This window comes from Aythya marila (genome assembly GCF_965140915.1).
Source record: "Aythya marila genome assembly, chromosome: 1".
NCBI classification, from domain to species: Eukaryota; Metazoa; Chordata; class Aves; order Anseriformes; family Anatidae; genus Aythya; species Aythya marila.
Window position 1 is genome coordinate 1033761 of NC_139042.1, and position 27388 is coordinate 1061148.

Sequence of the window (27388 nt, forward strand, 5' to 3'; positions counted from 1 at the left end):
GCCCCCACACCCCTATGGGGGGGGCCCTTTCCAGGAGGTCTGTGTCCCCTGTCTTTGAGGGGGGGGTGGCTCATCCAATATAGGGCTTTTAAAGGTGGCAACCCCCAAAATCCCCCAGGGACTGGGGCCTCCCCCATCCCAAGGGGGCGGCGACAAACAGGGGGGTGCCCCCAACCCCTCTCCAAGTGCCCAAACCCACCGGGGCGCACCCCCACCTTGGGATCGCCGCTCGCAGCCCACCCCCTCTTTTTGGGGTCCCCCACCTTGGGTGGGGGCAATGCCCCTTCCCCCCCCTTGCCCCCCCCGCGGTCCCCGCGTTTCCCGCAGCAGGTGCGGAGCGGAGCGGAGCGGAGCGCAGGGCGGAGCGGGGCGGGGAGCGCAGGGCGCGCACCCCCCCCTCCCTTGCCCGGGAGGGGGGCGGGGAGCGCAGCAGCGGGGCCGTGCCCGTGCCGTGCAGCTCCGAACCGGGCCAGGAGGAGGAAGAGGAGGAAGAAGAGGAGGAGGAGGAGGAGGCATGGTGCTGGTGCTGCAGCATCTCCTCACCGCCCTCCTTCAATTTTTCAGACGGGGCCAGCAGGTCTTCCTGAAGGTGGAGGACGCCGTGCCCGGCTCCGAGGCGCTACAGGTAGGGACGGGGACAGCCCCCCCCCCCCCTTTTTAACCCCCCCCTCGGTGTCCCCTTGGGTCCCCAAAACTCCCCTCCCAGCCGCGCCCCCCGTCCCAGTCTCCCCACCCTTCCCATTCGGGACCCCCCGCCCCGTGCGCCCCCCCCCCCTCCGTGTCCCCTCTCCCACCCGGGACCCCCCTTCCCGTGCCCCCCCCCCCGACCCGATAATGGGGGTGAAGGTGTTAAAAGCGGGCAGGGATTTGGGGAGCGGGGGGGGTGAGGATTAATGGGGGGGGGGCGGTGGAGCCGCGGGTCCTGCTGGAAAAGCCGGGTCGGGACCATGCGGGGCAGGGACCCCCCCGTGCCGGGGCTGAGCATCCCGCACGGCACCACCCGGCCGGGCAGGGGGCTTCAACCCCCCCCCTCCCCAAACCCCCAGCGCCCCCGGCAGCTTCTGGGGTCCTGAACCGCTCCGGGGGGGGGACACGGGGGGTCGTGCCCGGTGGGGAAACTGAGGCACGGAGCTCGGGGCCAGCCGGGGAGCAGCAAGGACCCCCCCATCCCCGACCCCCTCCCGGGTGCATGAGGGGGGAGCGCGCCCCCGGGCAGGCACAGGGGCAGCGGTGCCCACCCCCCCCCACCCCGAAAGGGGCTCGGGGACGCGCCGGGCTGCGCGCACCCCCCCGCTCTGCCTTTCCTGCGGGGAGGTGCGGATCCTGCCGGGCCGGAGGAAATGGGCTGGCTCCGGGGGGGGGGGGGGGGCGGCCCCGGCCCCAGCCCCTGCCCCTACCCCGGTCCCGGTCCCGGTCCCGGCGGGCCCGCAGCGCCCTCCCGCAGCCGCGCCGGGAGCCGCCGCCACCGGGGCCGCGCCATGGGCACCCTCCGGGACGCTGTAAGGCCGGGGTCTGGGGGCTCTGCCCGGCCACCCCCCACCCCGAAATGGGGGCTCCGGGCTTGGGGGAGAAGGGTGGGGAAGGATTTGGGGGAGTCCCGGGGGTCGCTGGGCTCCGGGATGGGTTTGGGGGGCAAGGGGTGGGGGGTGGGGGGCATCCCGTGCGTTTGCGGTGCCGCTTTGGGGTCTGGTGCGTCTTGGAGAAGCTTTGGGGGGGGTTGGGGTCCCCGGCTCTGCGCTCCCCCAGGCTGCTCGGTGCCCGGCTGGGGGCAGGCAGCGTGCCCACCGTGGGGCTGACACCGGGGTGGCTGTGCCAGGATGGAGCAGGGGGGCACCGTCGGGCCCCCCCGGCAGCGCCGTGCCCCAAATCCTCCCTCGCACGCAGGTTTTGGGGCCAGGATGCGCCCTGGGTGAGGAGGATGGGAACACGCACCCAGATTTGGGGCAGCTCGGGGGGGTTTTGCTCCAACCCTGAGCCCTCTGCCCCATTCTCGAGTGTCCAGGGCCGGGTTTCCTGACCCCAAAACCCGGCACCTTGGTTTGGGTGCGGGCAATGGGGCCGTGGGCTCGGTGTCTCCCTGGCTGCTGCCAGAACGAGGAGGGGAACAGAGGGCTTTGCCCTGCGAAAAGAGGGGCAGGAAACAAAATGCTCCAAAGCCACCAAAAGCTGCTGACGGAGAGAAAGGAACCAGGAGGGAAAGGCCAGCAGCACCGGCCAGCCCCGTGGCCGGCGGAGAGGGACCGGGGTCGGCACGGTTTGCTGCGGGGTTTTGAGCTTGGGGACATCCGAGCTGTCACCCAGCAGGGGCAGGATGGGTGATTCCTCCCCCGGGATAGTTTTTGGGGTGAAAGGATGTGGTGTGGGGTCTCCAGTGGTCCCAGACCCCCAGGACCCAACCGGTGCTGCCTGTGGCGCATCCGTCTCGGTGTTTTGGGGCCGGGGGACACACGGGACGGGCAGAGCTGCCTCTCCGGTGGGCGATGCTGCAGCAGCACGAGGTGAAGGGACCGGAGTGGGGCCACGGGGAGGTGCGTGGCGAGGGGGGGGACACCGCTCTGCTGCCCTGCATGGGGACACCGCGTCCCTCCTGGGATCACCGCGGTCACCAGCACCGGTGGCGCTGGCTGCTTTGGGACCAGCATCCCCAAGCCCGGAGCTGTGGGGCTGCGTCACCTTTGGGTTTTTTTTTAGCTTTGTGCGTCCCCCCCACCCCACCCCGAGCACCCCACGGTGGGGTGAGGCCGCTCCGGCCAAGCTCTCGGCGTCTCCACCGCTGCCTCCTCTCCCTGCCTCCTCTCCCAGGCAGCGGCCCCAATGCAATTACCCGCTGACTGGCCCATGAATCAGATCCTAATTGATACGTGTTCGCAGCCTGGCCGAGCAGGAAGCCAACCGGGGGGGGGGGAAAATGCACTGACCCACTGCTGCTGCACCCGCGCTGGGGCTGGGGGGGGGCACGGCGCAGCTCCAGGGCAGGGGGCAGCCACTTCCCCGCGCCCCCCGGCCACCCCAACCCACCTTGGGGACATCGATTTTTAAGGCGCACCCCTCTCCTGCCTCAGTTTCCCCATTGGGATGGGTTCTGGGGGGGGGTTCGGGCCGGGTTTGTGGGGCGGGGGGCGGCGTGGGGCCATGCGTGTGTGCGCGCAGCCGTTTGTCTCGGCGCGGCCGCCGTTTCCTCCCGCTGACACAAACACATCAGCAGGGTAATAAAGGGGAGGAAAGGGCCGCGGCGGCCGCGCCGCACAATGCAGGGGCGCTTCTTTCCATGACGTGCGACGGGGGACGGCTTCCTCCCCTCCCCTGCCCCGCTCACGGCCCCCACCCTGCCGTTTTGGGGGCACAGCGGGACCCCCAAAGCGGAGCTGGGCACCCCCTGCTTGTCCTCATCCAGGGGGTCCCACATTTAAAAGCTCGTCCTGCCTGTGCAGGATCAGCCCGTGCCGCCTCGGTGCCTGCCCCGGTGCTGCTCGTTTGGGGTCGTGGCTCCCCAAAATCTCCCGTGTCCGCGGGGTGAGGTGCGTGAAGTCCCCGGGGATGTCACTGCCACCCACCCTCTCGTCAGCTCCTGCGCCAACCCCGTGGGTCTCGCTTCTCCTGGGGACATCCCGTGGGCTCCCCGTCCTGCTGTGCCCACAGTCAGGGTTTTTGGGCACCTCCGGGTGGGTTTTGGGTTCAGGGGCTGCGGGGGGAGCCCAGAGCCTGGCTGGAGCTGTCCCGGGCGCACCGGGGCGAGAGGAGGATTTGGGGCAGCGGCTTTGATTTTTGGTGTTTGCTGGAGGGGAGGAATTTCTCATGCTGGAGCCAGCACCAGCATCATCCTCACGGGCACAGCGACTGCTCCCTGCCCCCAGACCTTGCCCCTTTCGAGCTGAGCTGAGATATTTAGCACGGAGGCGATGGCACGGGGCCCTGCCCGCAGCGGGGACGACCCTAGGGGGGGCTCAGGACCCCTGGGGGGCTCACAGGGCTGGATCCAGGTTTCATGTGAGCATCCCCAAAATGTGCTCTGGAGCTGGGGAGGGCAGCAGCCTCCTCTCAGGGGTGGCTGATTTGGGGTGGGGGCTGCGATGCCACCCAGGCGATGCCACTCCATCCTCCTCCTCCTCCTCCAGCCCGCTGGGCGCAGGGATGGAGCCAGGCAGGGCTCGGCTGCTTTTCTGGGGCAGATCCGCGGGTTTTTGGCTGCGTGCTCCGCTCCCGGCCCTGGCCTGGATTTAAGGGGTGACTTTGGGCTGCGCCTCAGCTCCCCCCCCTCCGAATAATTCAACTCCTGCAATTCATGGGGCCAGACACCTCCAGGGCTGGACCCCCTAACCCAAACCCCTCAATATATGGAAAATAAAAGATTTTTTGGGAGGGAGGAGCAGCTTTTCCATGCACACAGAGCAATGTCCCGAGGGTGGTGTTATTGCAAGCAGCTCCGTGCCTGGTGCCCACCGAGCTGGGCAGCGCTGGCACGGCCCTGGGCCCCCCCCCAGACCATCCAGGTACTGCTTGGAGAGCTGCCCCAAATCGAATTCCTCCCTGGCTGCAGATGGCCAGCAATTAAATTTCCCCAGTTCAATCAGAGGCTGGTAAATGAGCTCCCTAATCACCGCGCAGATCCCATTAGTGCCGGCTGGGGTGGGGACGTGCGAACATTTCCCCCCCCCTCATTCCTGCGCCGCTGCCCAGACCCCACTTTTGGGTCCCTCTCCATGCCCGTGTGCCCGCATCCCCCCAGGGGCTCCGTGCACACCCCCAAGGTTTCCTTTTGGGGTCTGTCCCAACGCCCTCCCCGCTGGGCACCCTCATAGCCAAAAGCCCCGCTCCCGGTTGGGAACACGGGGGGGCCACCAGCTCCTCGCCACGGTGACCTCTGGGCGAGCCCAGCCACCAGCAGGGAGTCTTGGAGAGGCTCTTGGTGGCAGCCCGGGAGGCGCAGGCTGCTGGTGGGGGACAGGAAAGGGACCGGGTGCCAGGGGGAGCCTTCCAGGAACGCCGCGTCCCGAGGATGCGGTGCCGGCACCGTGCCCGGCTCTGCCACCCTACAAAGGGCTGGCACCAACGCGGGGGCGCACGGGTGACAAGGAGTTTGGGGGCCAGGGCTGCTGCTAATAACGGGGTGGGGAGGTGGAGAGGGCTCCGTGCTGAGGGATGGAGCTTGTGCTCGCTGCGGGGTGCCGCGGGGAGGGCGTGTGGGGCTGGGGACACCGGTGGTGCGAGGTGCAGGAGGGTTTTAGGGGCTGGTTGTGCTCTCCCTCTGCCCCGGCGGCTGCGAGGTGGGAGCCACAGCATCCCCCGGGTGCTGAGAGCCGGAGGGGGCAGTTGTAGGGCCAGCAGCACCAGGGCTGGACGTGTCCCCAGCCCATCAGGCACAGGGCACCACCGCCTCGCCCCACAGCCGGCCCCGCTCCCCTTTCCCCCATCCTCCGGCACGTTATTTATGGCTGCAGCAGCCTTGTGGGGCCAGCAGCTCCTCGCCGTGCTGGGAACACAAGGGCAGGGGTCAAATCCCTTCCTGGGGACACCGGGGTGTCACGGCACCTCCTTCCATGGGGCCACCCTCTCCCTTCCACCCACGGTGCTTGCGCTCACCCCATTTACACCAGGAGCAACCCCTGGCTGCCCCCAGGAGCGGGTACGGGGCAGGAAACGCGGGGCTGTGCGGGGTTCATGGGTGACCTCAGGCTCCTGATTTACGCAGGGGAGACGTGGCCGAGCACTTTCCTTAGGAAAAACATCGGGTTTGGGGCGATTCGGGGCTTTGCCGGCGCGCGGCACCGCGGCTCTCGCGGCGCGGGGCTGTGACAAGCCATTTATCTGCTCCTCGCAATTTGTTTACCACCCGAGTAACAACTTCCTTCCCTTCCCTTCCCTTCCCTGGCCGGGCTGCTGCTGCTGCTGCTGCTGCTGCTGCTGCTGCTGCGGGAGAAATCCCGAGCCCCTTTCCAGCCCCGCTCTTATCAGCAGCTAATTAGCCGCAAGGATTTTTGCCAGCCCTGCGGGGCTGTTGTTCCAAGAAGGCCGCGATGTTCTGGGTGACGGGAAATCCTTGAGGAGGAGGACGACGACAACGGCCGCGGTCCCCGGGCCGTTTGTCCTGCCTGACAATGGTACATCAACAGGAAGCGGCCTTGACTCCAGCCCCTTTTTATCAGCGGGGCCGTGGCTGGCCCCTCGCGGGTGGAGGGATGCGGCCGCGGCCGGGCTGGCCGCGACGCGGGGTGCACGGGGATGGTTGGGGAGCACCCTGCCGTGCCCCACCACCCCCGTGTGCTCCCCAGGGAGACCGATTCCAGCTGGATCTGTCACAAAAAAAAAGGAAACCGGGGTGCAAAGGGCCCCGTGCACACCGTTTGTGCAAAGCACCCTGCGCAAACCGCCCCGTGCGCACTGCTCCACGCGCGCCCCTTGCACAATCCACCCCGTGCGTGCCTCCCGTGCAAAACCCGCTGTGTGCACAGCCCCGTGCACGCTGCTGGTGCAAGCCTCCCCCTGCCCCGTTCAGCCCCCCCAGTGCCCCTTCCCCCGTGCACAAAATCGTGGCTGTGAGCCTGGTTGCCCACCCTGTGCCCTGCGCCCTGCGCCACGCCGCCGTGCCAGCTCCCGGCCGGGCTGAGCGGTGATTAAATCGCAGCCTCGTCAGCTGGGACGGGCAAAAACACCTGAAATGCCTCTCCAAGTGCTATTTAAGGAGAAGCAAAGGGCTCGGGCTGGTGCTGTTAGCCAGCTCTTTGTGCCTGCTCGGTGGTGGGTCAGGCGCTGGTTGGGCGCAGCGGGCTCAAACGGGGGAACAGGGGCTCTCCACGGCCCTATTGCTCCTCCATCTGTGCCAAATCCCAGTATGATGCTGGTGGAGCGGGGCTGTGGGCCGTGTAGGGGCTGCCTGATCCCACAGGGTGTGGGTCCAAGCCCCAGGGAAGTGCCAGCTCCGTGCCCTTCGAGCGCCTGCCAACGGTGCCGAGCTCCTCATCTATCTGCCGCGCCAGGACCCCGGGCGAAATAACATCTGGGACGTAAGAGAGATCCCAGAAGTGTTTCCTTCCCGTTTACACTCATTAGCCCGAGATAAAGGATGAGGTAATTAGGGGCTACCTCGGCTTGCAGGTTGTTGCTGCCTGATTGGATTAAAGCAATGTAATTTGCCAGCGAAAGCACTGCGCCCGGCCGCGACTGCAGGCACGGCTGGATGGACGGACAGAGGGAGGGAGGGATGGATGGACAGACAGACGGGTGGGCAGAGCTCCTCTCCCTTCGTCTGCCTCTCCATGCGTCCATTCCTCTGTCCTCCCAACCCTCCATCCATCCTTCCTTCCCTCCCTCTGTCCTTCTGTCCCTTTGTCCATCCCTCTGTCCCTCTCTACCCCTCCATCCTGTCCCTCCAGCCCTCCACGCATCCATTTCCCCATCCCTCCATCTCTCCATCCCCTCCTCCTGCCCCTCCTAGCCTTCATCCCTCCCTCCAGCCCTCTCTCCATCTCTCCGTCCCTTTCTGCATCCGTCCTTCTCTTCATCCTCCCCCCTCTCTCCATCCATCCTTCCCATTCTCCCTCCACCCTTCTGTCCCATCCCTCCATCTGTCCTTCCATCCCCGTCCCTCCTTCCCCTCCATCTGTCCCCCCACCCCTCTCTCCATCCATCTGTGTCCCTCCCTCCCTCCTCTCACTTTCCTGAGCAGGACCCTGCCCCATTTCCCCCCCCCCCATGCCCCGTGGATGCAGTCTATGGGGCAGGGCAAGGCTCCAACCCCAAGGGATCCTAAAACACAGCCGGGGAGGCCTCGTGGTGCCCCGCACCAGCACCCGGGGCTAAATTTAACCTCACCCAGGGGGGGCAGCATGGCCGGGGGGGCTCGACAGCCTCGAGGCTGGGGGGGGCCGGGCGAGCTGCCTGCATCAGGACGGCTCGGGGATATTTTTAACGCCGCCAGATTGCTCCGCGGATGCTTGGGGAGGGCGGCGCGCGCGCTGGCTGGCAGCCGGCAGCAAGGCTTGGCCAAGGGGGGTCCGGGGGGGGTCTCGGAGCTGCTGGGGGGGGGACAGACGTGTCCCTGTGCGGTGACAGCCAGCTGGGTGCAAAGGGCTGTGCTGTTCCTGGCAGGGAGGGGACGCTCGGTGTGGTGCCGGAGGGTCCCGGAGGGGAGGAGACGCCCCCCGGGTACCCCTGGGGCGCAGCTTTGTGCCACCTTGTGCCCCCCCCCAGCTCCTTGTGACCCCCCCAGCCCGATTCCCCATGGTTTTCCCTCCTCCATGCCCACCCCCAGCCCCTGTTTCCCCCCTCCCCAGGCTCCAGCCCCACAAAACACAACCCAAATCCAGCCAGCACCGTGCGCACCCCCCCCTTCCTCGTGCAGCTCTCCAAAAACGCACGCCCCCCCCCCTGCTCCCACCCCCCCAGCAGCCCCCCCAGCTCCCAGGCTGGCTCCAGGAGCTGTCGTAGGGCTGCTGATGGGGGCACAAACCTGCCCACGGCACCCAGCACAATTTGGGGAGGTGGCCAGGGCTCGGCGGGGCCCTAATTCCATTTTGCCCCCCCCCGTCTCGGGGAGCGGAGGTCGGCGGCTGCCCGCTCGCATCCCCGGGGCGATCGTTCAGGCGGGGGCTAATGAGCCCTGACTAATCCACTTAGAAATTAATTGAGACCGCTTCCCTCGCGTCCCCAGGTGGACGCGTTCCCGTTCCCGGGCTGAGGGGGCTCGGAGCTCCGCCACCCGCTGCCGGGACCATGACCCCAACCGGCTCCTGGCACCCTCGGGGAGTGATTTACCCGTGGCCTTTACCAAAAAAAAAAAAAACTGGGCTGAAAAATTCAGCTAGGAAAATCCTGAATTTGCTCCGGGTTTCTCGGCCCCGCTGGGAGGATGTCGGCGGAGGCTGCGGCACGGGGAGGGGATCCCATCCTCGGCTCCCTGCTCGGGGAGCTCCTGGGAGCCAGCACCCATGGGAGCCAGCACCCATGGGTGCTCGGGCAGCCTGGTGAGGGTGTGTGCCACCAGCACAGCACCAGGGACCAGGACCAAACGCCTCCTGCGTGGCCCTGGCTGCTGGTGGTGCCGGGTGGCATCCTTGCGCCAGGGGCGAACGGCCACCTGAGGGGCTGGGGACAACGGGGACGCTCTCCCTGTCCCTAAAAGTGGGAGCCCTAAAAGAGGGTGCAGGCCCCGAGAGCCCCCCCAGAAATGATTTGGGGTGCTGGGAGGCCCCAAAGCACCCTCATCCTGCTGCATCCAGGTGGTTTTCTTCGTCCCCTCGTCCCCTTCTGGAGAGGAAGGTGTCCGGGATGGGATCGCGGCGCGCCGTAAACATCCCCGTGGGGCAGGAGGAGGCTGGAAATTTGGGCAGGATGGGGCAAGCAGGGTGCAGGGGTGGTCCCAGGAATCCCAACCAGCCCCTTCCATGCAGGGAAGGGTGCTGGGTGCTGCCACCCCTTGTGGGGGGGGGGACACAACATCGGGTAAACGGGGGCAGAGCGCGGCGGTGCCTCTCCAAAACTGCTGGCTTGGCGTTGCCCAGTCACCAACAAATCCCCTGCCCTACAAAAAAAAGCAGGGAAAGGGCAGAAAAAGGGGGTTAAATACCTGCCTGGTGCTCCCCCCCCCCCCAGGAGGAATGTGGGGTGCTGGCACTGGGTGCCGACGCCGAGCTCCTGCCCGGTAGCTGCACCCTGGCTTGTGTCGGCGCGGACAGATTGCTTACCCTAACGAGATGAATGGCTTCATTAATCACCCCCCGGCTCCGCCGAGAAACATTGGGGGGGGGGTAGGATGCAGCTCTGGTGCTTCACCGCCCTGCTGGGGGGGTGTGTGGTAGCCGAAAGGGAGCTGGGGCATGGGGTGGGCAGGGGGCGCGGACCCCAAAGCTCCTGGCGCCCCCAAAGGGGAGCTGATGGAGATTTAATTGCCCCTCGCTCTCCTGGGGTGCTGGTACCATTTGGGGGGGGCCCTTTGTGGCCAGGCTGGGTGAGCCGAGGGGGGGTTGCAGGGCCATGGGTGGGATCACCCCATTACCACGGGCACCCCGAGGTGCTGCCCGCAGCTCCATGTCCCCCCCCCCGACACCCAGCCTGCCCCCACGGCCCCGTTCCTGCCACCCTGGCACTATTACAAAGGGTTTTTTTGGGGTGGGGGGGACACAGACACACGCCAGGGCCGGGACCCCAATGATTTCGTGGGCTCTTTGGGGAGGTGCGGCCGTGCCAGGCAGGCGGCTTCTCCTCCACGCACAGCTGCTTGGGGGGGGGGGGGGGGCTGTCTCTCCAAAAATCAGTCCTTCCCCTCGCCCCCCCCTGCAGGAGGCATTTTCGGAGATGAGGGCACCAGGCCCCGCTCCGACAGCTGGGAATCACGACCTCTCCACGCCCAGGCTTTCTATGGTGCCCCCCCCCCGGCTCCCCGGAGTTAATTAACCCCCCCAGGAAGCGTTGGTACTCGAGAGAGAAGGGTTTTTGGTCCCCAGCCCCGGTGTGCACGGGGCTGGGGTTGGGGCTGAGCCCCCCCGGTGGGTCCCAGAGGTGCCACCGCCGGGCTGTCGGGCATTGCGCTGCAGGAGGGCGCCGGGCTGTGCCAACACAGCCTCCTCCTGCCAGGCCCCGCAGCTTAATTAACCTCCTAATTAGCTCCCTGGCAGGGCTGCGTGCCTGGAGCCCGGGCTGGGAGCAGCATCGACGCAGCAGGGATTGCCACGGGGGTGCTGCAGGCGGCGCAGGATGGGGCCAGGCGCCCCCCGCGGGGCTCAGCCTCTCCGTATCATCCCCGGTGTTTGGGGTGATTTGTCCCACTCTTAGGGCACAAAAGGGGATTTATTGACAAAAATCCCGTCCCCATAACCGTGCAGGGGGGGATCCAATCACGGCACAAGGTGCAGGATGCAGCTGGGGGGGGGACGAGCCCCCTCCCTATCCGTGTCCCCTCCATTTGGCACGGTGACCCCAAAATTCTCATCCGCTGCCCGGCCAACACGCATCACTGCACCCCCCCAGGAGGAGAAGGATTTATTTGGGGGGGGGATAGGGGTTAATCCCCACTCCCCCACGGCCCCCTCCAGGTTTGTGCAGGGCGGGGTGTGGGGGGGCCAAGCCCTCGGCGCCCAGGAGGGCGCGCGCCGTGCTGCGCCGGCTCCCGAGCGCGGCAATTAAGCAAAGGCAATAAACAGAGCTGACAGCAGGGCCCCAGCGGGGCCGGGGGGGGGGACAGCAGGAGGGGGGGCCAACACCACAAGCACTATTTATGGCAAGAAATTCAACGCTGGCCCCGCACGGGGCAGGGGCGCAGAGGGGTGCGGTGCGGCACCGGGGAGCGCGGCGATGCCCCGGGCTTGGGAAGGGGGAAAAAAAGCCCCCCCCAGACCCCCCCCTCCTGCTGGGAGCAGGGTGAGCGGGATGCCCACCTGGCTCTCTGCTGGCTTTTGGGGTTTTTTTATAGCTCCCACAGCTTTTTTCCACCCCGGGATGGTGCAGGGGGGGGTGTGCGGGGGGCGGATTCCCGTCCCTTTTACAGCCACCGCTCGCGTCCAGCTGCCACCTCGCCGTCACCCTGCTGTCGTGCCACCGCTGTGGCTTTCCTGGGAGGGGACAAATGGCTTTGGACCCTCGTCCCCAAGCCCCCCAGCCCCCCAGCACCCGTTCTGGTCCCGCTCGGGCTCTGCCTCGTCCCCCCGGGGGGGGGGTGCAGCGGGGATGCCGGGCACACGCAGCCGGCACCCGGCCGAGGCCTGGCTGTATTCTACAGTGCATGTGTCTCCAGTGTTACTGAGCGGCTGGAGATGCAGCCCTGTTGGAATCACAGCCAGAGCCCAAATCTTCAGCTCCCACCGGCGCCGGATCCCAGCACCCGGAGCCCCCCCCCAAGGCCTGGAGACGCCCGGCGCAGCGGGGAGCCGTGCGCAATTGTGCCAGGCGCACGCGCGCGTCTCGGGGCTGCTCCCCGTGCCCCCTGCTCCTGCACGGGGCTGTTCCTGGGAGGCATCCGCCAGCTCTCGGCACGTACGAGCTCTTTGGTTCCCCTCCTCCCCGCTCTCTCCCCTTCCTCCCTCCCGGTTCATCTTCCCCGGGATGATTTATTGGCATGTGAGCGAGGAGCAGCCGGAGTTCTCCGTCCTCGCGCTGCTCGCCCTCGTGCACCCCCTGCCATTTTCAGCCCCATTTCGTGCCCTGGGGACGTGGTGTGGGGTCAGTGGGTTCCCCTTCGGTGACACTGCTCCAGAAGGAGGGACACAGGGCTGGGTGTCCCTACCGAGGGGACAATTTCAGCCCCCTCCTCCCCAAACGCCACCACCGCAGCTCCATCCCCGCTCCACGCGCCCCATCCCAGCAGCTGCTTGGGGTGGGAGGAATTTGGGACCCCCAAATTTTCACCGGTGGTGCCCAGGGCATGGCACGACCCCGCCTGGGGTTTGTGCCAAGTGCTGGGACATCGGGGACCCGGGGTGGCCAGCGGGTGGCCGTGCCCTCACCGTGCACTTCGGGAAGGTGGCCGGGGCGCAGCGCGTGGCTCTCGGGGATTTTGCCAGATTTCGGTGCCCACAAAAGCTGCTAAAAAATTAAAATTCCACAGCTGCGTCGGCTGTCGGGGCCGTGGAAGGCAGGAGCAGGCTCGGCTCGTTTTTATTCATGCAAAGAAATCAAAGGCGTAAATAAAGCCGGCCGGGGTCAGCGCGGGGGACCCGGCTCTGGATTTATCGGCACGCGGCCGCCCTGCTGCTGCTCCCAGCCGGTGCTGGGGTGGTGCTGGTGGCACTGGTGCAGGCACTGGTGTGGTGCTGGTGGTGCTGGTTTGGTCGGAGCAGACACCAGAGGGGCTCACACACGGCCACGTGCGGCTCCCTGTGTCAGTGCCAGCCCCGTGTCACACCACATCCTGGGCTGCTCGCCTGCCCAGTGCTCCCAGTACGCCCCAATCCAGCAGGATGGCCGTTTGCACGGTCACAGGGGCACCCCAAAAAAAAAGAGGTGGCCGCCCCCCCACCTTCCTGCAAGCCGCAGCCCCCAGCAGCCCTCTGCAGTGAGGTGGCACCGGGGTCCCCTCCCCGTCCCCATGGGGTGCCCGTGGCACCGTGCGCCCCCCCAGGCGGGCGGCATCACCCGCTGGGGATTTTGGGGTAAAGGGGGGAAAAAAAAACACTGTGGTGACGTCGGTGACGTCGCAGCGGTGACCACCTCAGCCCCCTCCCCGTCGTGTGTCCCCCCCCCCCGTGTCTGCTCTCTCCCCAGGACGCCCTGCTGAGCCTGGGGGCCGTGATCGATGTCTCCAGCCTGCGGGACGCCCTGCGCGATGCCGTCCTCTCCCTGCTGCCCAAAGTGGTAGGTGGGGACCCCCTGACCCACCAGGACCCCAGAGCTCCTCGTCCCCTTGCTGTCACCCCCCCTGCCAGCAGCAGGTGGCATTTGCCAGGGGCTGAGCCCCTGCGTTGTTTTTGGGATCAGACCGTGCCGCAGCAGGAGGGTGCTGGCGTGCCCGGTGACGGGGTGGGGGTGTCCCCGGGGTGCTGGTGTCCCCGGGGTGCTGCTGGCAGCCTGGCACCACGCACACCGTGCCAACACCATGCCCCAGCCGAGCAAAACTCCCCCCTGGCCCCCAGCCCTGCCTCAGTTTCCCCCCTTTGCCCCATCCCCATGGGATCCTGCCGCTCTCCTCCCTGCGCATCCCCGCACGCCTCCGGTGTTATTTCTGGGCGCCGAACACGCAATTGCTGAAACCCTCGGCCCGGAAAGTCTGCTGAGATCCGGCCTTTGCCCGCCGCCGAGGGCTCCAACAGCTCGGGGCCATCAACCAGGGAGCAGCTGGCACGGAACAGACCCGGAGCCACGGCCCCTGACGTGTCCGCGGCACCGCAGCACTAAATCACCCCGCCGCGCCGCCGCTGCGCGCATTATCTCCCCCGCTGGCAGCTGATAATGGGATTTCATCGCCCGGCGCTGCCATGAATTACCTTTCCCTCCCTCCCTTCACCCTTCCCCGGGGCGCTGGAGCGTGCCGGGGCCGCTTGGTGAGGCTCTGCTGCCTCCTTCTTCCCGGGCGTTGCGAGGTTTTGGGGGTCCCGTGCCAAAGCTGGGGGGCTCTCGGCTTCGACCCTGCCTGCTGCAGGGTGGTGGAGCTCCTGGAAAAATGCTCCTGGGGAAACTGAGGCACGCCGTGCCAATCCTGGGGGGGCTTCTGGGGGGGGGCTGAGAGGGTTGCAGAGCCAGGAGGGGGGCACAGGGAGGGCTGCAGGGGGAGCAGCCCCCAGCCCCACGCAGGGTGCTGGGTCCTGCCCCGTGCCCCGTGCACGGGAGCGCGCTGAGGCTGCAGGGGGGGGCTCACGGTGGTGCTGCTGCCCCCCCCCCTTCCAGGAGCACGTCTACATCTACCTGCTGGATGGGGACACCCGGCTGACCTGCGACGACCCCCCCCATGAGCTGCCCGCCGAGGGGAAGCTCAGGTGAGCCCCCCGTGGACCCCTCCTTGGGGCAGGACCCCCACCGTGCCCCCCACTTGGAGCCTTTGGGCCCCCCCGAGCTGTGCTGTGCGCCCCCAGACCCCTCTGTTCTGCTGCGAGCCCTGCTGGGCTGCGGGTCTGGGATGAGCCACACGCGTGCACACACCCCGTGCACGTGTGCACACCTCGCACACGCCTTGCACACACAGCCACATATGTGCACTGCCCGGCCAGGCATGCACAGACACACGGATACATGCACTGTGCATGCACACGCACGCACTCGGTGCATGTGCACACCCCCTGCAGGCCGTGTGTGTGCACACTGTGCACATGCACCGTGCATGTGCAAGCACACATGCATTGTGCACATGAGCATGCACATACGCAATGCACGTGCACACACACCATGCACATGCATGCACACTCAGTGTGCACACACACAATGCACATGCAGATGTAGATGCACGCACACTGTGCACACACACACACTCACTGTGCAAGTGCACACACCATGCACATGCATGCACATTCCCCGTGCACATGCACGCACACGCCATGTACATGGATACACACTCACTGTGCACATGCACAAGCACAATGCACATGCAGATGTAGATGCACGCACACTGTGCACATGCACACACCATGCACATGCATGCACACTCACCGTGCACATGCACGCACACGCCATGTACATGGATACACACTCACTGTGCACATGCACAAGCACAATGCAGATGCAGATGCACACTCACACTCCTTGTGCATGCACACCCTGTGCTCATGCATGCACCCCCCATGCACACACACACACCATGCACACCCCATGCACACGCATGCACACTCCCTGTGTGCACACTCACTGCACACACGTACCCACACACCCCATGCACACGCATGCACACTCCCTGTGCACACCCCCCATACCCCAATCCCTCCCCAACCACTTGCACACCCTTTTTCCTCCCCCCTCTTACCCCCCACCCCAAATTTTTAGGCTGCCCCCACCCCACAGCTGTCCTGCCCCCATGGCTGGGGGTCCCCTGCTGCTGCCCCCCCCCAGCTCCCGCAGCCCCCCGCTCACTGGGTCCATCCTGGGGGTCTCTTATTGGGGCCAAAGCAGGGGGACACATCCTGGGGGGGGGGGGTCCAAGAGAGGCTGGGAGCAAAGCAGCCTCCGGGCGGGGGTCCTGGGGTGGGAGCCCCCCACCCGGCCTCACAGGGGGGGTGGCTCAGGGTGCCCCATGTCCCCCCCAGGGATGCGGTGCGGAGGCAGAAGCGGGTGGAGTGCGGGGGGCTGCCCCCCGCCGAGCTGCAGGGCCAGAAGCTGGGCCCCCTGGCTGCGCCCCTCGCCCCCGGCACGCAAGGTGGGGGCTGCACGGGGTGGGGAGGGGAGGGAAAGGGGCAATGGGGGGGTGGGAAATGGGTGGGGGGGGGAAGGGGAGGGTGGGGGGGCAGGGGGTGGGATGGAGGGAGGGAGGGAGGGTGGGTGGAGGGATGGATGGGTGGGTGGATGGATGGATGGAAGGATGGATGGATGGATGGATGGAAAAAAGGATGGATGGAAAAAAGGATGGATGGAAGAAAAAAAGGATGGATGGAAAAAAGGATGGAAAAAAGGATGGATGGAAGGAAAAAAGGATGGATGGATGGATGGATGGATGGATGGATGGATGGATGGATGGATGGATGGATGGAGGGAGGGAGGGAGGGATGGATGGACGGACAGACAGAAGGAAGGAAGGAAGGAGGGAAGAATAGATGGATGGAGGGATGGAGGGATACAGGGATGGATGGATGGGTGGGTGGGTGGATGGATGGAAGGAAGGAAAAAAGGATGGATGGAAGGATGGAAGGAAGGAAGGAAGGAAGGATGGAAGGATGGAGGGATGGATGGATATAGGGATGGGTGGAGGGATGGATGGATGGCTGGGTGGGTGGATGGATGGAGGGATGGATGGACTTGGTTACTTTGAGGACTGGTTAGCGTTAGGTCAGAGGTTGGACTCGCTGACCTAGAGGTCTCTTCCAACCTAAAAATGCTGTGATTCTGTGATTCTGTACGGCTGGCTGGCTGGCTGGGTGGGCGGATGGGTGGAGGGAAGAAGGGAAGGAGGGAGGGAGGGATGAGGGTGCACGGGTGACTGGGTGGGTGGGTGGCTGGATTTATGGGTGGGTGTGGGTGGACAAGAGGGTGGGTGGGTGGGCAGATGGGTCGGGGACGGATGGATGGATGGATGGGAGAAGGGATGGATGGGTGGGTGGAGAAATGGACGGGAGGGGACTGCACGGAGTGGGTGGGTGGGCACCGGGGGGCTGCACACACAGGGGGTATGAAGGGGAGGGGGGGGACACCCAATCTGAGGGGTCGGTGCCACCCCTCCAGCACCCCCCCGGGGGCTGAGCCCGCTGTCTCCTTGCAGTGCTCATCATCCCGCTGGTGGACAAGGACAGCGGGGCCGTGGTGTGCGTCCTCCTGGTGAGCAGGGGGGGGGGGGGACAGAGCTGGGGACACCCCCTCCAAACCCCTGGGGACACCCCCTCCCCAATCCCCTGGGGACACCCCTTGGGTGGGACAGCAGGCACCGGAGCCGCGCCCCAAAAACGCATGGAAACCACCACCAAACCCTCACTTCTCCTCCCCAAATTGGGGGGTCTGGGGGTGCCCACGCGCCTTTCCCAAGCCCCCAGCGTCCCCCCGCTGCCCCCCCAGGTTCACTGCAGCCCCCTGAGCGACTCGGACGAGCAGAACCTGCGCGCCCTGGAGCGCCACGTGAGTGACCCCAACCCCTCCACGGTGCCTCCCATCCCCTGCATCACATCCAAACCCCCCTCCCCAGCTCCCTGACGCCCCCCACCCCAATTCCCCGCAGACCCTGGTGGCGTACCGGCGCGTGCAGGCTCTGCAGAAGCTGCAGCCCTGGCCGCAGGTCAGCCTCTCCACCAGCTCCTCGCAGACCTCGCTGGCCAAGGCGGAGAAAGCTCCCGAGGGCAGCTACAGCGAGCTGGACTGCAAGATCCTGCAGCTCTGCGGTGAGGGCGGGGGGCGCGCAGGGTGGGGGGCACATTGGGGGGGGGGGGGTGCGGAGAGGGCAGGGTGCTGAGCCGCCCCTCTTGCAGGCGAGCTGTACGACCTGGACGCGGCCTCGCTGCAGCTCAAGGTCATCAATTATGTGAGTAGCTGCCCCCCCCCCAGTCCCCAAAAATCACCAAACAGCCCCCAAATTGAAATCAAACCCCCTCTCCAAAACACGGTCATCAGTAGGGACCAGAGTGAACGGCCCCGGAGCTGTCAGGAGTCTCCAAAGCTCACGGTGCCACCCCAGGCACGAGGATGGGGAGGAGGTGGCACGGGGGGGGGGTCCTGCTCACCGTTTCCACCCCCCCCCCAGCCTTAATTAACAGCAGGGTGCCATCAGTAGGCACCAGGGTTAACGCGCCCAGCCCCAGCGGAGAGGTCCCAGCGGGGCACCCCGCTCTTTGGGGGGTCCCGGGGTGCTCTGGGGAGGGGTTAGGGGCCGGATCCTGCCCTCTGGGGGTGGGGGGGCTCGGGGCAGGTTGGAGCACCCACGGCTGCTCTCGTGTCCCCCCCCCCCCCCCAGCTGAAGCAGGAGACCCAGTCGCTGTGCTGCTGCCTGCTGCTGGTCTCGGAGGACAACCACCAGCTCTTCTGCCAGGTGGGTGCCCCCCCAGACGGGCTCCCCCCACATCCTGGACCCCCAAAATATCCCGGACCCCCCCCCAGAAGCTCAGCCCCATGGCCCCATCTCTTTTAGGTGGTGGGCGACCGCGTCCTCGAGGAGGAGATCAGCTTCTCGGTGAGGGCACCCACGGGTGCCAGCTTTGGGGATACAGTGCCCCAAGGGGGGGGTGATGCTGGCGTGTCCCCCCCTGCCCTATTTCAGCCCCCCCTCTGCCCACAGCTCACTTTCGGGCGCCTGGGGCAGGTGGTGGAGGACAAGAAATCCATCACCTTGAAGGACATCAGCGAGGTGGGTGATGAACCTCAACCCCACAGGGCACCCTTGGGTGCTGGGGGTGACCCCTGCCCACCCCTTTTTGCCTCCCCCCCCCTCTTTTTTTTTTTTTTTTCCCCCTTGCAGGAGGAGCACAAGCAGCTCAACAGCATGCTGGGCACCGAGGTCACCTCCATGCTCTGCGTCCCCGTCATCAGCCGTGCCACCTCCCAGGTGGTGGCCCTGGCCTGCGCCTTCAACAAGCTGAGCGGAGAGAGGTGAGGGTGGGCTGGGGGTGGCCGGGATCCAGTCCTCGCCCCCTCCCCTCCCCCCAATTTCCCTCTGGTGGGCGCTGAGCCGGTGTCCCCTCCATCCCCGGGGGTCTCCGTCCCCCCAGTTACACGGAGAGGGACGAGCACAAGATCCAGCACTGCTTCTGCTACACCTCCACGGTGCTCACCAGCACGCTGGCCTTCCAGAAGGAGCAAAAGCTCAAGTGCGAGTGCCAGGTGAGCCCCCCCCGCGACCCCCAGCTGGTTGTACAGCACCCATGGGTGCCCCCCCTGCTGCTGATGTCCCCTCTGTCCCCACCAGGCCCTGCTGCAGGTGGCGAAGAACCTCTTCACGCACTTGGGTAGGTGCCCGGGGAGCACCCCTGGGTGGTGCCGAGCCGGGTGACGGTGGCACCGGGGTCTCCTGTGGGGGGGGGGGACGTGGTGCTGTGCGCCACCAGCCCTAACCCTGCTGGTCGCAGGAGGGCACCCCTGAGCATGCACAGCGCTGGCTGCTCATGCACGCATGCACAGACTGCGTGCACGTAGCAGTGTGCGTGCACATTGCACTGCTGCATGCACACAAACCGTTACAGGCACGCACGCTGCTGCACGTGCACCATTTCATGCACACAAACAGCTGCATGCACACACACACTGCTGCATGCACCCGTACTGCTGGGTGCCTGCACGCACTGCAGTGTGCACCCGCTGTGAGCACAGCAATGTCTGCATGCACGCACTCAAAACTGCACATGAGTGGCCTGCTGCATGCCCATGCAGTGCTGCATGCATGCACAGCAGCATGCACACACCCCCTGTTGCACACACCTGCATGGCTGTATGCACTTCTGCATGTGTGTGCACACCTCTGCGTGCACACACATGCATGCATGCATGCATGCAAGCTGCATGCATGCACGCACACACTGCTGCTCAAAGCTCGTGCACAGTTGCATGCCCACACACCACATGCATGCACACACACAGCTGCACAAGCACACGCTGCTGCATGCACATGTACCACGTGTATGCATGCACACACTGCTGCACAAGCACATGCACACCAGTGCATGCACACGTGGCACATGTGTGCACGCTGCTGAATAAGCACATGCACACTGCTGCAAGTGCACGTGCCACATGCATGCACGCTGCTGCACAAGCATGCACACAGTGGTGCACCCCGCTGCATGCACACCCCGCTGCATGCACACCCTGCTGCATGCACGCACCCCGCTGCATGCACAGCGCTTGTTGCAGACTGAGCGGAGACCCCCCCTCATTACACACATGGGTGGGGGGCTTCCCGCTGGTCTGGGGGGCTCCCTGCCTGCAAACCTGCACGGGGGGCACCCTCCCCATGCCCCCCCCTAACCCTTCTCCCCGCTGCAGACGACGTCTCCGTGTTGCTCCAGGAGATCATCACGGAAGCCCGAAACCTCAGCAACGCCGAGATGTGAGCGGGGACCCCAGGCGGGGAGGGGGACACGGGGGGGACATGTGGGGACCCTGGGGGGGGTGTCCCGTGGGTGCGAGTGCCACGGTGGCCTCTTGCAGATGCTCCGTGTTCCTGCTGGACCGCCTCAGCCACGAGCTGGTGGCCAAGGTGTTCGACGGCGGTGTGGTGGATGACGAGGTGAGGTGGGCTGCGGGGGCAAGCGGCACGATTTTAGGGGGATTTAGGGGGATTTTAGGCTCGGGGAGGGCCGCGCCAGCTGCCCCCGAGCCTCTCCGTGCCCACAGAGCTACGAGATCCGCATCCCCGCCGACCAGGGCATCGCGGGGCACGTGGCCACCACGGGCAAGATCCTGAACATCAAGGACGCCTACTCGCACCCCCTCTTCTACCGCGGCGTGGACGACAGCACCGGCTTCCGCACCAGGAACATCCTCTGCTTCCCCATCAAGAACGAGAGCCAGGGTGAGGGCATTGTCCCCTGCACAGGGGTGCAAGCCTGTCCCAAGCATTAGGGAATTGCATTGTCCCCAGGACATGGGCACGATGCTGTCCCCAAAATATGGGCACAATGCTGTTCCCCAGCACGAGGACATTGCATTTTGCTCAGCACACGAGCACAATCCTGTCCCCAAAACCTGGGCACAATCCTGTCCCCAGCGCATGGACACGATCCTGTCCCCAGAACAAGGACACAGTCTTGTCCCCAAAACATGGGCACAATCTTGTCCCCAGAGCATGGACACGATCCTGTCCCCAGCACAAGGGCATTTCATTGTCCCCAGCAAAGGGGCACGATCCTGTCCCCAGAACAAGGACACGATCTTGTCCCCAAAACATGGGCACGATCCTGTCCCTAGAGCATGGGCACGATCCTGTCCACAGCACGAGAGCATGACATTGTCCCCAGAAGATGGGCAAAATCTTGTCCCCAGCACATGGACACGATCCTGTCCCCAACAAAGGGGCACAATCCCGTCCCCAAAACAAGGACACAGTCTTGTCCCCAAAACCTGGGCACAATCCCACCCCCAGCGCATCGCACCGTCCCCAAACCCACCCCCTGGGCACAGCACCATCCCCCAGCACACTCTGACAGCCCCGTGCCGTGGGGTGGGGGTCCCAACCCGCCCCCACCCTGACCCCAATGTGTCCCCAGAGGTCATCGGGGTGGCCGAGCTGGTCAACAAGATCAACGGGCCCTGGTTCAGCAAATTCGATGAGGACCTGGCCACCGCCTTCTCCATCTACTGCGGCATCAGCATCGCCCACGTGAGTGCCTGGGGGGGGTCCCCGGGGGGTCCCCGGCTTGGGGAGGGGACACGTGGGGATCGGTGACGTGTCCGGAGAGGGGGTGCTCGCCCTCAGTGCGCCCACGCCCCCCCCATTTTGCCCCCCCAAGTCCCTGCTGTACAAGAAGGTGAACGAGGCGCAGTACCGCAGCCACCTGGCCAACGAGATGATGATGTACCACATGAAGGTGAGGGGTGTCCCCCCCCCGGGGGGCGATGCGCCCACGGGGAGGGGGTCCCCTGCTGGATGGGACCCCCCCCCGGTGTCAGCGTGTTGCCCTTGGGGAGGTGGCACCGAGCTGTTGGGGTTCTTGGCATCAGTCCCAGGGGAATTTTGGGGACGCCCTGGGTGCTGTGCCCGTGCCGTGGTGCTGGGTGGAGTGACCCAGGGGACTTTTGGGGACCCCCTGGGTGCTGTACCCATGCCGTGGTGCCGCCTGAGGTTTCCCAGGGGAATTTTGGGGACCCCCTGGGTGCTGTGCCCGTGCCGTGGTGCTGCCTGAGGTGTCCCAGGATAATTTGGGGACCCCCTGGGTGCTGTACCCATGCCGTGGTGCTGCCTGACGTGTCCCAGGGGAATTTTGGGGACCCCTTGGGTGCTGTACCCATGCCATGGTGCTGGCTGGAGGGACACAGAGGACATTTGGGGACCCCCTGGGTGCTGTGCCCATGCCGTGGTGCTTGTTGGAGTGTCCCAGGGGACATTTGGGGACCCTCTGGGTGCTGTGCTCATGCCATGGTGCTGCCTGAGGTGTCCCAGGGGACATCTGGGGATCCCCTGAGTGCTGTGCCTGTGCCATGGTGCTGGCTGAAGTGTCCTAGGGGAATTTTGGGGACCCCCTGAGTACTGTACCCGTGCCGTGGTGCTGGCTGAGGTGTCCCAGGATAATTTGGGGACCCCCTGGGTGCTGTGTCCATCCCGTGATGCTTGTTGGAGTGACCCAGGGGACATTTGGGGACCCCCTGGGTGCTGTGCCCATGCCGTGGTGCTTGTTGGAGTGACCCAAGATAATTTGGGAATACCTTGGGTGCTGTGGTGCTGCCTGAGGTGTCCCAGGGGAATTTTGGGGACCCCTTGGGTGCTGAACCCATGCCATGGTGCTGGCTGGAGGGACTCAGGGGACATTTGGGGACCCCCTGGGTGCCGTACCCATGCCATGGTGCTGCCTGAGGTGTCCCAGGATAATATGGGGACCCCCTGGGTACTGTGCCCATCCCATGATGCTTGTTGGAGTGACCCAGGGGACATTTGGGGACCCCCTGGGCGCTGTGCCCATGCCATGGTGCTTGTTGGAGTGACCCAGGATAATTTGAGGACCCCTTGGGTGCTGTGGTGCTGGCTGAGGTGTCCCAGGATAATTTGGGGACCCCTTGGGTGCTGTACCCATGCCATGGTGCTTGTTGGAGTGATCCAGGGGACATCTGGGGACCCCCTGGGTGCCATACCCGTGCCGTGGTGCTGCCTGAGGTGCCCCAGGGGAATTTTGGGGACCCCTTGGGTGCTGTAACCATCCCGTGATGCTTGTTGGAGTGACCCAGGGGACATTTGGGGACCCCCTGGGTGCCGTACCCGTGCCGTGGTGCTGCCTGAGGTGCCCCAGGATAATTCGGGGACCCCGTGGGCGCCGTGCCCGTGCCCCCCAGGTGTCGGACGACGAGTACACCAAGCTGCTGAGCGAGGGCATCCAGCCCGTGGCCACCATCGACCCCAATTTCGCCAGCTTCACCTACACGCCCCGCTCCCTGCCCGAGGACGACACCTCCATGGTGAGGGCTCGGGGGGGGGGGAGAGGGGGGCCGGTCCCCAAAAAAACACCCCCATGGGGTGAGCCGGGGGGGGTGGGGGACGTGGGGACGCCCCCTTTTTGCCCACCCCCATCCCCTCCCCAGGCCATCCTGAGCATGCTGCAGGACATGAACTTCATCAACACCTACAAGATGGACCGCCAGACCCTCACCAGGTGGGGGTCGCGGGGACGAATTTTGGGGTCTTTGCGGGGGCTGAGAAGCCCCCTCCTCACCCCCCCATCATCCTCCAACCCCCTCCAGGTTCTGCCTGATGGTGAAAAAGGGTTACCGTGACCCCCCCTACCACAACTGGATGCACGCCTTCTCCGTCTCCCACTTCTGCTACCTGCTCTACAAGAACCTGGAGCTCGTCAACTACCTGGAGTACGGCCGGGACCCCTTCCCCTAAAAAATAAAAAACCCCCCCCGGGGTCTCCCCGCCCTCCCGCCTGCCTCAGTTTCCCTCCTCCTCCTCCCCTTCCCCAGAGACATCGAGATCTTCGCCCTCTTCATCTCCTGCATGTGCCACGACCTGGACCACAGGGGCACCAATAACTCCTTCCAGGTGGCCTCGGTGAGAGCGGGTGTTGGGGCGGGGGGAACGGGGCACGGGGACACCGTGGGGACATGGGGGGGTCACCCAGCGGTGATTGTGGGGGTGTGCTCTGAGCTGGGATGGCCCGGGGTGGGGTTAGGGCAGGGTTAGGGTTAGGGTTAGGGGCAGGGTTAGGAGTTAGGGGTTAGGGTTAGGGTTAGGGTTAGGGATAGGGTTAGGGATAGGGTTAGGGTTAGGGTTAGGGTTAGGGTTAGGGTTAGGGTTAGGGTTAGGGTTAGGGTTAGGGGCAGGGGCTGGGTTAGGGTTAGGGTTAGGGTTAGGGTTAGGGTTAGGGTTAGGGTTAGGGTTAGGGTTAGGGGCAGGGGCTGGGTTAGGGTTAGGGTTAGGGTTAGGGTTAGGGATAGGGTTAGGGTTAGAGGGTTAGGGTTAGGGTTAGGGTTAGGGGCAGGGTTAGGGTTAGGGGCAGGGTTAGGGTTAGGGTTAGGGTTAGGGTTAGGGTTAGGGTTAGGGTTAGGGTTAGGGTTAGGGTTAGGGTTAGGGTTAGGGTTTGGGTTAGGGGCAGGGTTAGGGTTTGGGTTAGGGGTTAGGGTTAGGGTTAGAGGTTAGGGTTAAGGTTAGGGTTGGGGTTAGAGGCAGGTTAGGGTTAGGGGCAGGGGCAGGGGCAGCAGTAGGGTTAGGGTTAAGGTTTAGGGTCAGGGTTATGTTTAGGGGTTAGGGTTAGGGGTTAGGGTTAGGGTTAGCGGTTAGGGTTAGATTTTACAGTTAGAGTTAGGGTTAGGATCAGTGCCAGGGTTATTGTTTGGGTTAGGGTTAGGGTTAGATTTATGGGTTATATTTAGGGTTTGGGTTAGGGTCAGTGCCAGGGCTACTGTTAGGTTTAGGGGTTAGTTTTAGGGTTAGGGGTTAGTTTAGGGTTAGGGGCAGGGTCAGGGGCTAGGGGCAGGTTTAGGGTTTGGGTTGGGGCAGGGTTAGGGTTAGGGGCAGGGGCAGCGGTAGGGTTAGGGTTAGGGTTTAGGGTCAGGGTTAGAGCCAGAGTTATGTTTAGGGGTTAGGGTTAGGGGTTATGGTTATGTTTAGGGTTTAGGGTTAGGGTTCAGGTTAGGGTTAGGTTTAGGATTAGGGTTGGTTGGGGTTAGATTTATGGGTTACAGTTAGGATTTGGGTTAGGGTCAGTGCCAGGGTTATTGTTAGGGTTATTGTTAGGGTTAGGGATAGATTTAGGGGTTAGCGTTAGGTTAGGGTTAGGTGTTGCATTTAGGGTTAGGGTTAGGGTTAGATTTATGGGTTAGGGTTAGATTTATGGGTTAGGGTTAGGGTTTGGGTTAGGGTTAAGGGTTAGTTTTAGAGTTAGGGTTAGGGTTAGGTTTAGGGGTTGCATATAGGGCTAGTACTAGGGTTAGGGCCAGGATTAGGTTCATGTTTAGAGGTTAGGGGTTACTGTTAGGGTTAGGGTTATGTTTAGGGTTAGGTTTAGGCTTAGGTTTAGGGTTAGTTTTAGGGAATAGGGTTAGGATCAGGGTCAGGTTTGGGTTTAAGATCGGTTTAGGGTTAGTGTTAGATTGTGGCTTAGGTTTAGGGTTGGGTTTAGGGTTAGAGTTAGGCTTGGTTTGAGGGTTAGGGTTGGTTTTGGGGTTAGGGTTAGGGTTGGGTTTGGGGTTAGGGTTAGTTTTAGGGGATAGTGTTAGGGTCAGGGTCAGGTTTAGGATTCAGATCAGGGTCAGGAGCAGCATCAGATTTTGGTTTAGGTTTAGGGTCAGGGTTAGGGTTAGGTTTAGGGTCAAGGTCAGGTTCCGGGTCAGGCTGACCCCGGCTCCCTCTCCTTCCAGAAATCCGTCCTGGCGGCTCTGTACAGCTCCGAGGGCTCAGTCATGGAGGTAAGGACCCCCCCCAGCCCTACTCTTTGGGGGTTTTGGCAATGGTTTCCCCCTCCCCTGACTCACGGGGTCCTTCTGACGCCCCCCCAAAACCCGTGCGCCCCCATCCCCAAACCACGTCCCCGCTCCCCCCGCAGCGCCACCACTTCGCCCAGGCCATCGCCATCCTCAACAGCCAGGGCTGCAACATCTTCGACCACTTCTCCCGCAAGGTGATTCCCCCAAAAACCCCCTTTTCCCCCCCAAAACCCCCTTTAACCCCCCCTCCACGATGCCACGAGCTCCAGCTGGGGGTGCTGAGCCCCGTGACCCTATAGGATTACCAGCGCATGCTGGACCTGATGCGGGACATCATCCTGGCCACCGACCTGGCCCACCACCTGCGCATCTTCAAGGACCTCCAGAAGATGGCAGAAGGTGGGGAGGGGGCTGCCCGGACCCTCCCGGGGGGGTCCCGTTGTCCCCCAAGGTTGTAGGGTGGGCACAGGGTGGGTCGGTCGCGGGGCACCCCGCTGCGTCCCCAAGGGGTGCCGAGGGGGCTCGCCCCATCGAGGCTGGTGGGGGGTCCTGGATGTCCCCAGAACCTTCTCGTGGGGGCACTGGGGGTCCGTGGTGACCCCCCCAGACCCAAATCTGTCCCATCCGCAGTCGGCTACGACCCCAAAAACAAGCAGCACCACAGCCTGCTGCTCTGCCTGCTGATGACCTCCTGCGACCTCTCCGACCAGACCAAGGGCTGGAAGACCACCAGGAAGATCGCGGTGAGCGGGGACCCCCCCCAAAAAAAAACCCCAATTGCCCCCCAGGGTCTGCCCCATACTGGGTGCCCGCACCAGCAGAGGACCAGCAGCCCCCCAAGGGACGCCCCCTGCGCCCTGCGGGCCCCAGAGCCACGTCCCCCAAATCCCGAAAAAAAGGGGGAGATGTTCCCCAAAAAGGGAAAATTGTTCCCCAAAAAGGGGGAATTGTTCCCCCAAAAGGAGGAATTGTTCCCCAAAGAGGGGGAATTGTTCCCCCAAAAGAGGGAATTGTTATCAAAAAAAAAAGGGAATTGTTCCCAAGAGGGAGGTGTTTTTCCCCAAAAAGGGGGAATTGTTCCTAAAAGTGTGTTGTTGTTACCTAGAAAGGGGGAGTTTTTCCCCCAAACAGGGGAATTTTCCCAAAAAAAAGGGGGAAATTTCCCAAACCAAGGGAATATTTCCCCCAATTGGGGAGTTGTTTCCCAAAAGGGGGAATTGATCCCAAATAAAGGGGACTCGTTAACAAAAAGTGGGGAGTTGTACCCAAAAAGGGGGGATTTTTCCTCATAAAGGGGAATTGTTCCTCCAAAATGGGGAGATTTTCCCCAAACGACGGGGAATTGTTCCCAAAAAAAGGGGAGTTGTCCTCAAAAAATGGGGAATTGTCACCAAACAATGGGGTGTTCTTCTCAAAAAAAAAAAGGGGGAATTTTCCCCAAAAGATGGGCATCGTCACCTAAAAAGCAGAAATTGTTCCCCAAAAGGGGGATTTCTTCCCCCAAATGCGGGAATTGCTCCGAAAAAAAGGGGGAACCGTTCCCAAAAGTGGGGAAATTGTTCCCCAAAAGGGGGATTTTTTCCCCCAAACGCGGGAATTGCTCTGAAAAAAAGGGGGAACCGTTCCCAAAAGTGGGGAAATTGTTCCCCAAAAGGGGGATTTTTTCCCCCAAACGCGGGAATTGCTCTGAAAAAAAGGGGGAACCGTTCCCAAAAGTGGGGAAATTGTTCCCCAAAAGGGGGATTTTTTCCCCCAAACGCGGGAATTGCTCCCA

General features: G+C 64.1%; 1 protein-coding gene across 2 annotated transcripts in view; it reads left to right on the plus strand.

The window, feature by feature from the left end:
• Positions 1-469: 469 nt before the first annotated feature.
• The window catches only part of PDE2A (phosphodiesterase 2A), a 31114-nt gene continuing 4195 nt past the window's right edge, over positions 470-27388 (plus strand). Inside the window, exons 1-27 of one of the 2 annotated variants that reach the window (XM_082776777.1) lie at positions 470-625; positions 13192-13281; positions 14311-14399; positions 15657-15766; positions 16823-16878; positions 17113-17172; positions 17273-17432; positions 17520-17572; positions 18002-18076; positions 18176-18217; positions 18323-18391; positions 18503-18633; positions 18753-18864; positions 18950-18989; positions 20023-20086; positions 20188-20266; positions 20374-20551; positions 21246-21358; positions 21489-21566; positions 23023-23145; positions 23269-23339; positions 23428-23550; positions 23653-23740; positions 25549-25596; positions 25734-25808; positions 25914-26013; positions 26245-26357. In XM_082776777.1, the coding sequence (XP_082632903.1) occupies positions 515-625; positions 13192-13281; positions 14311-14399; positions 15657-15766; positions 16823-16878; positions 17113-17172; positions 17273-17432; positions 17520-17572; positions 18002-18076; positions 18176-18217; positions 18323-18391; positions 18503-18633; positions 18753-18864; positions 18950-18989; positions 20023-20086; positions 20188-20266; positions 20374-20551; positions 21246-21358; positions 21489-21566; positions 23023-23145; positions 23269-23339; positions 23428-23550; positions 23653-23740; positions 25549-25596; positions 25734-25808; positions 25914-26013; positions 26245-26357 (2451 nt within the window). In that variant the 5' untranslated portion in view covers positions 470-514. Of the gene's footprint in view, positions 626-1380; positions 1500-13191; positions 13282-14310; positions 14400-15656; positions 15767-16822; positions 16879-17112; positions 17173-17272; positions 17433-17519; positions 17573-18001; positions 18077-18175; positions 18218-18322; positions 18392-18502; positions 18634-18752; positions 18865-18949; positions 18990-20022; positions 20087-20187; positions 20267-20373; positions 20552-21245; positions 21359-21488; positions 21567-23022; positions 23146-23268; positions 23340-23427; positions 23551-23652; positions 23741-25548; positions 25597-25733; positions 25809-25913; positions 26014-26244; positions 26358-27388 lie in introns of those variants that run through there. The other variant, XM_082776778.1, reaches the window with a different exon arrangement.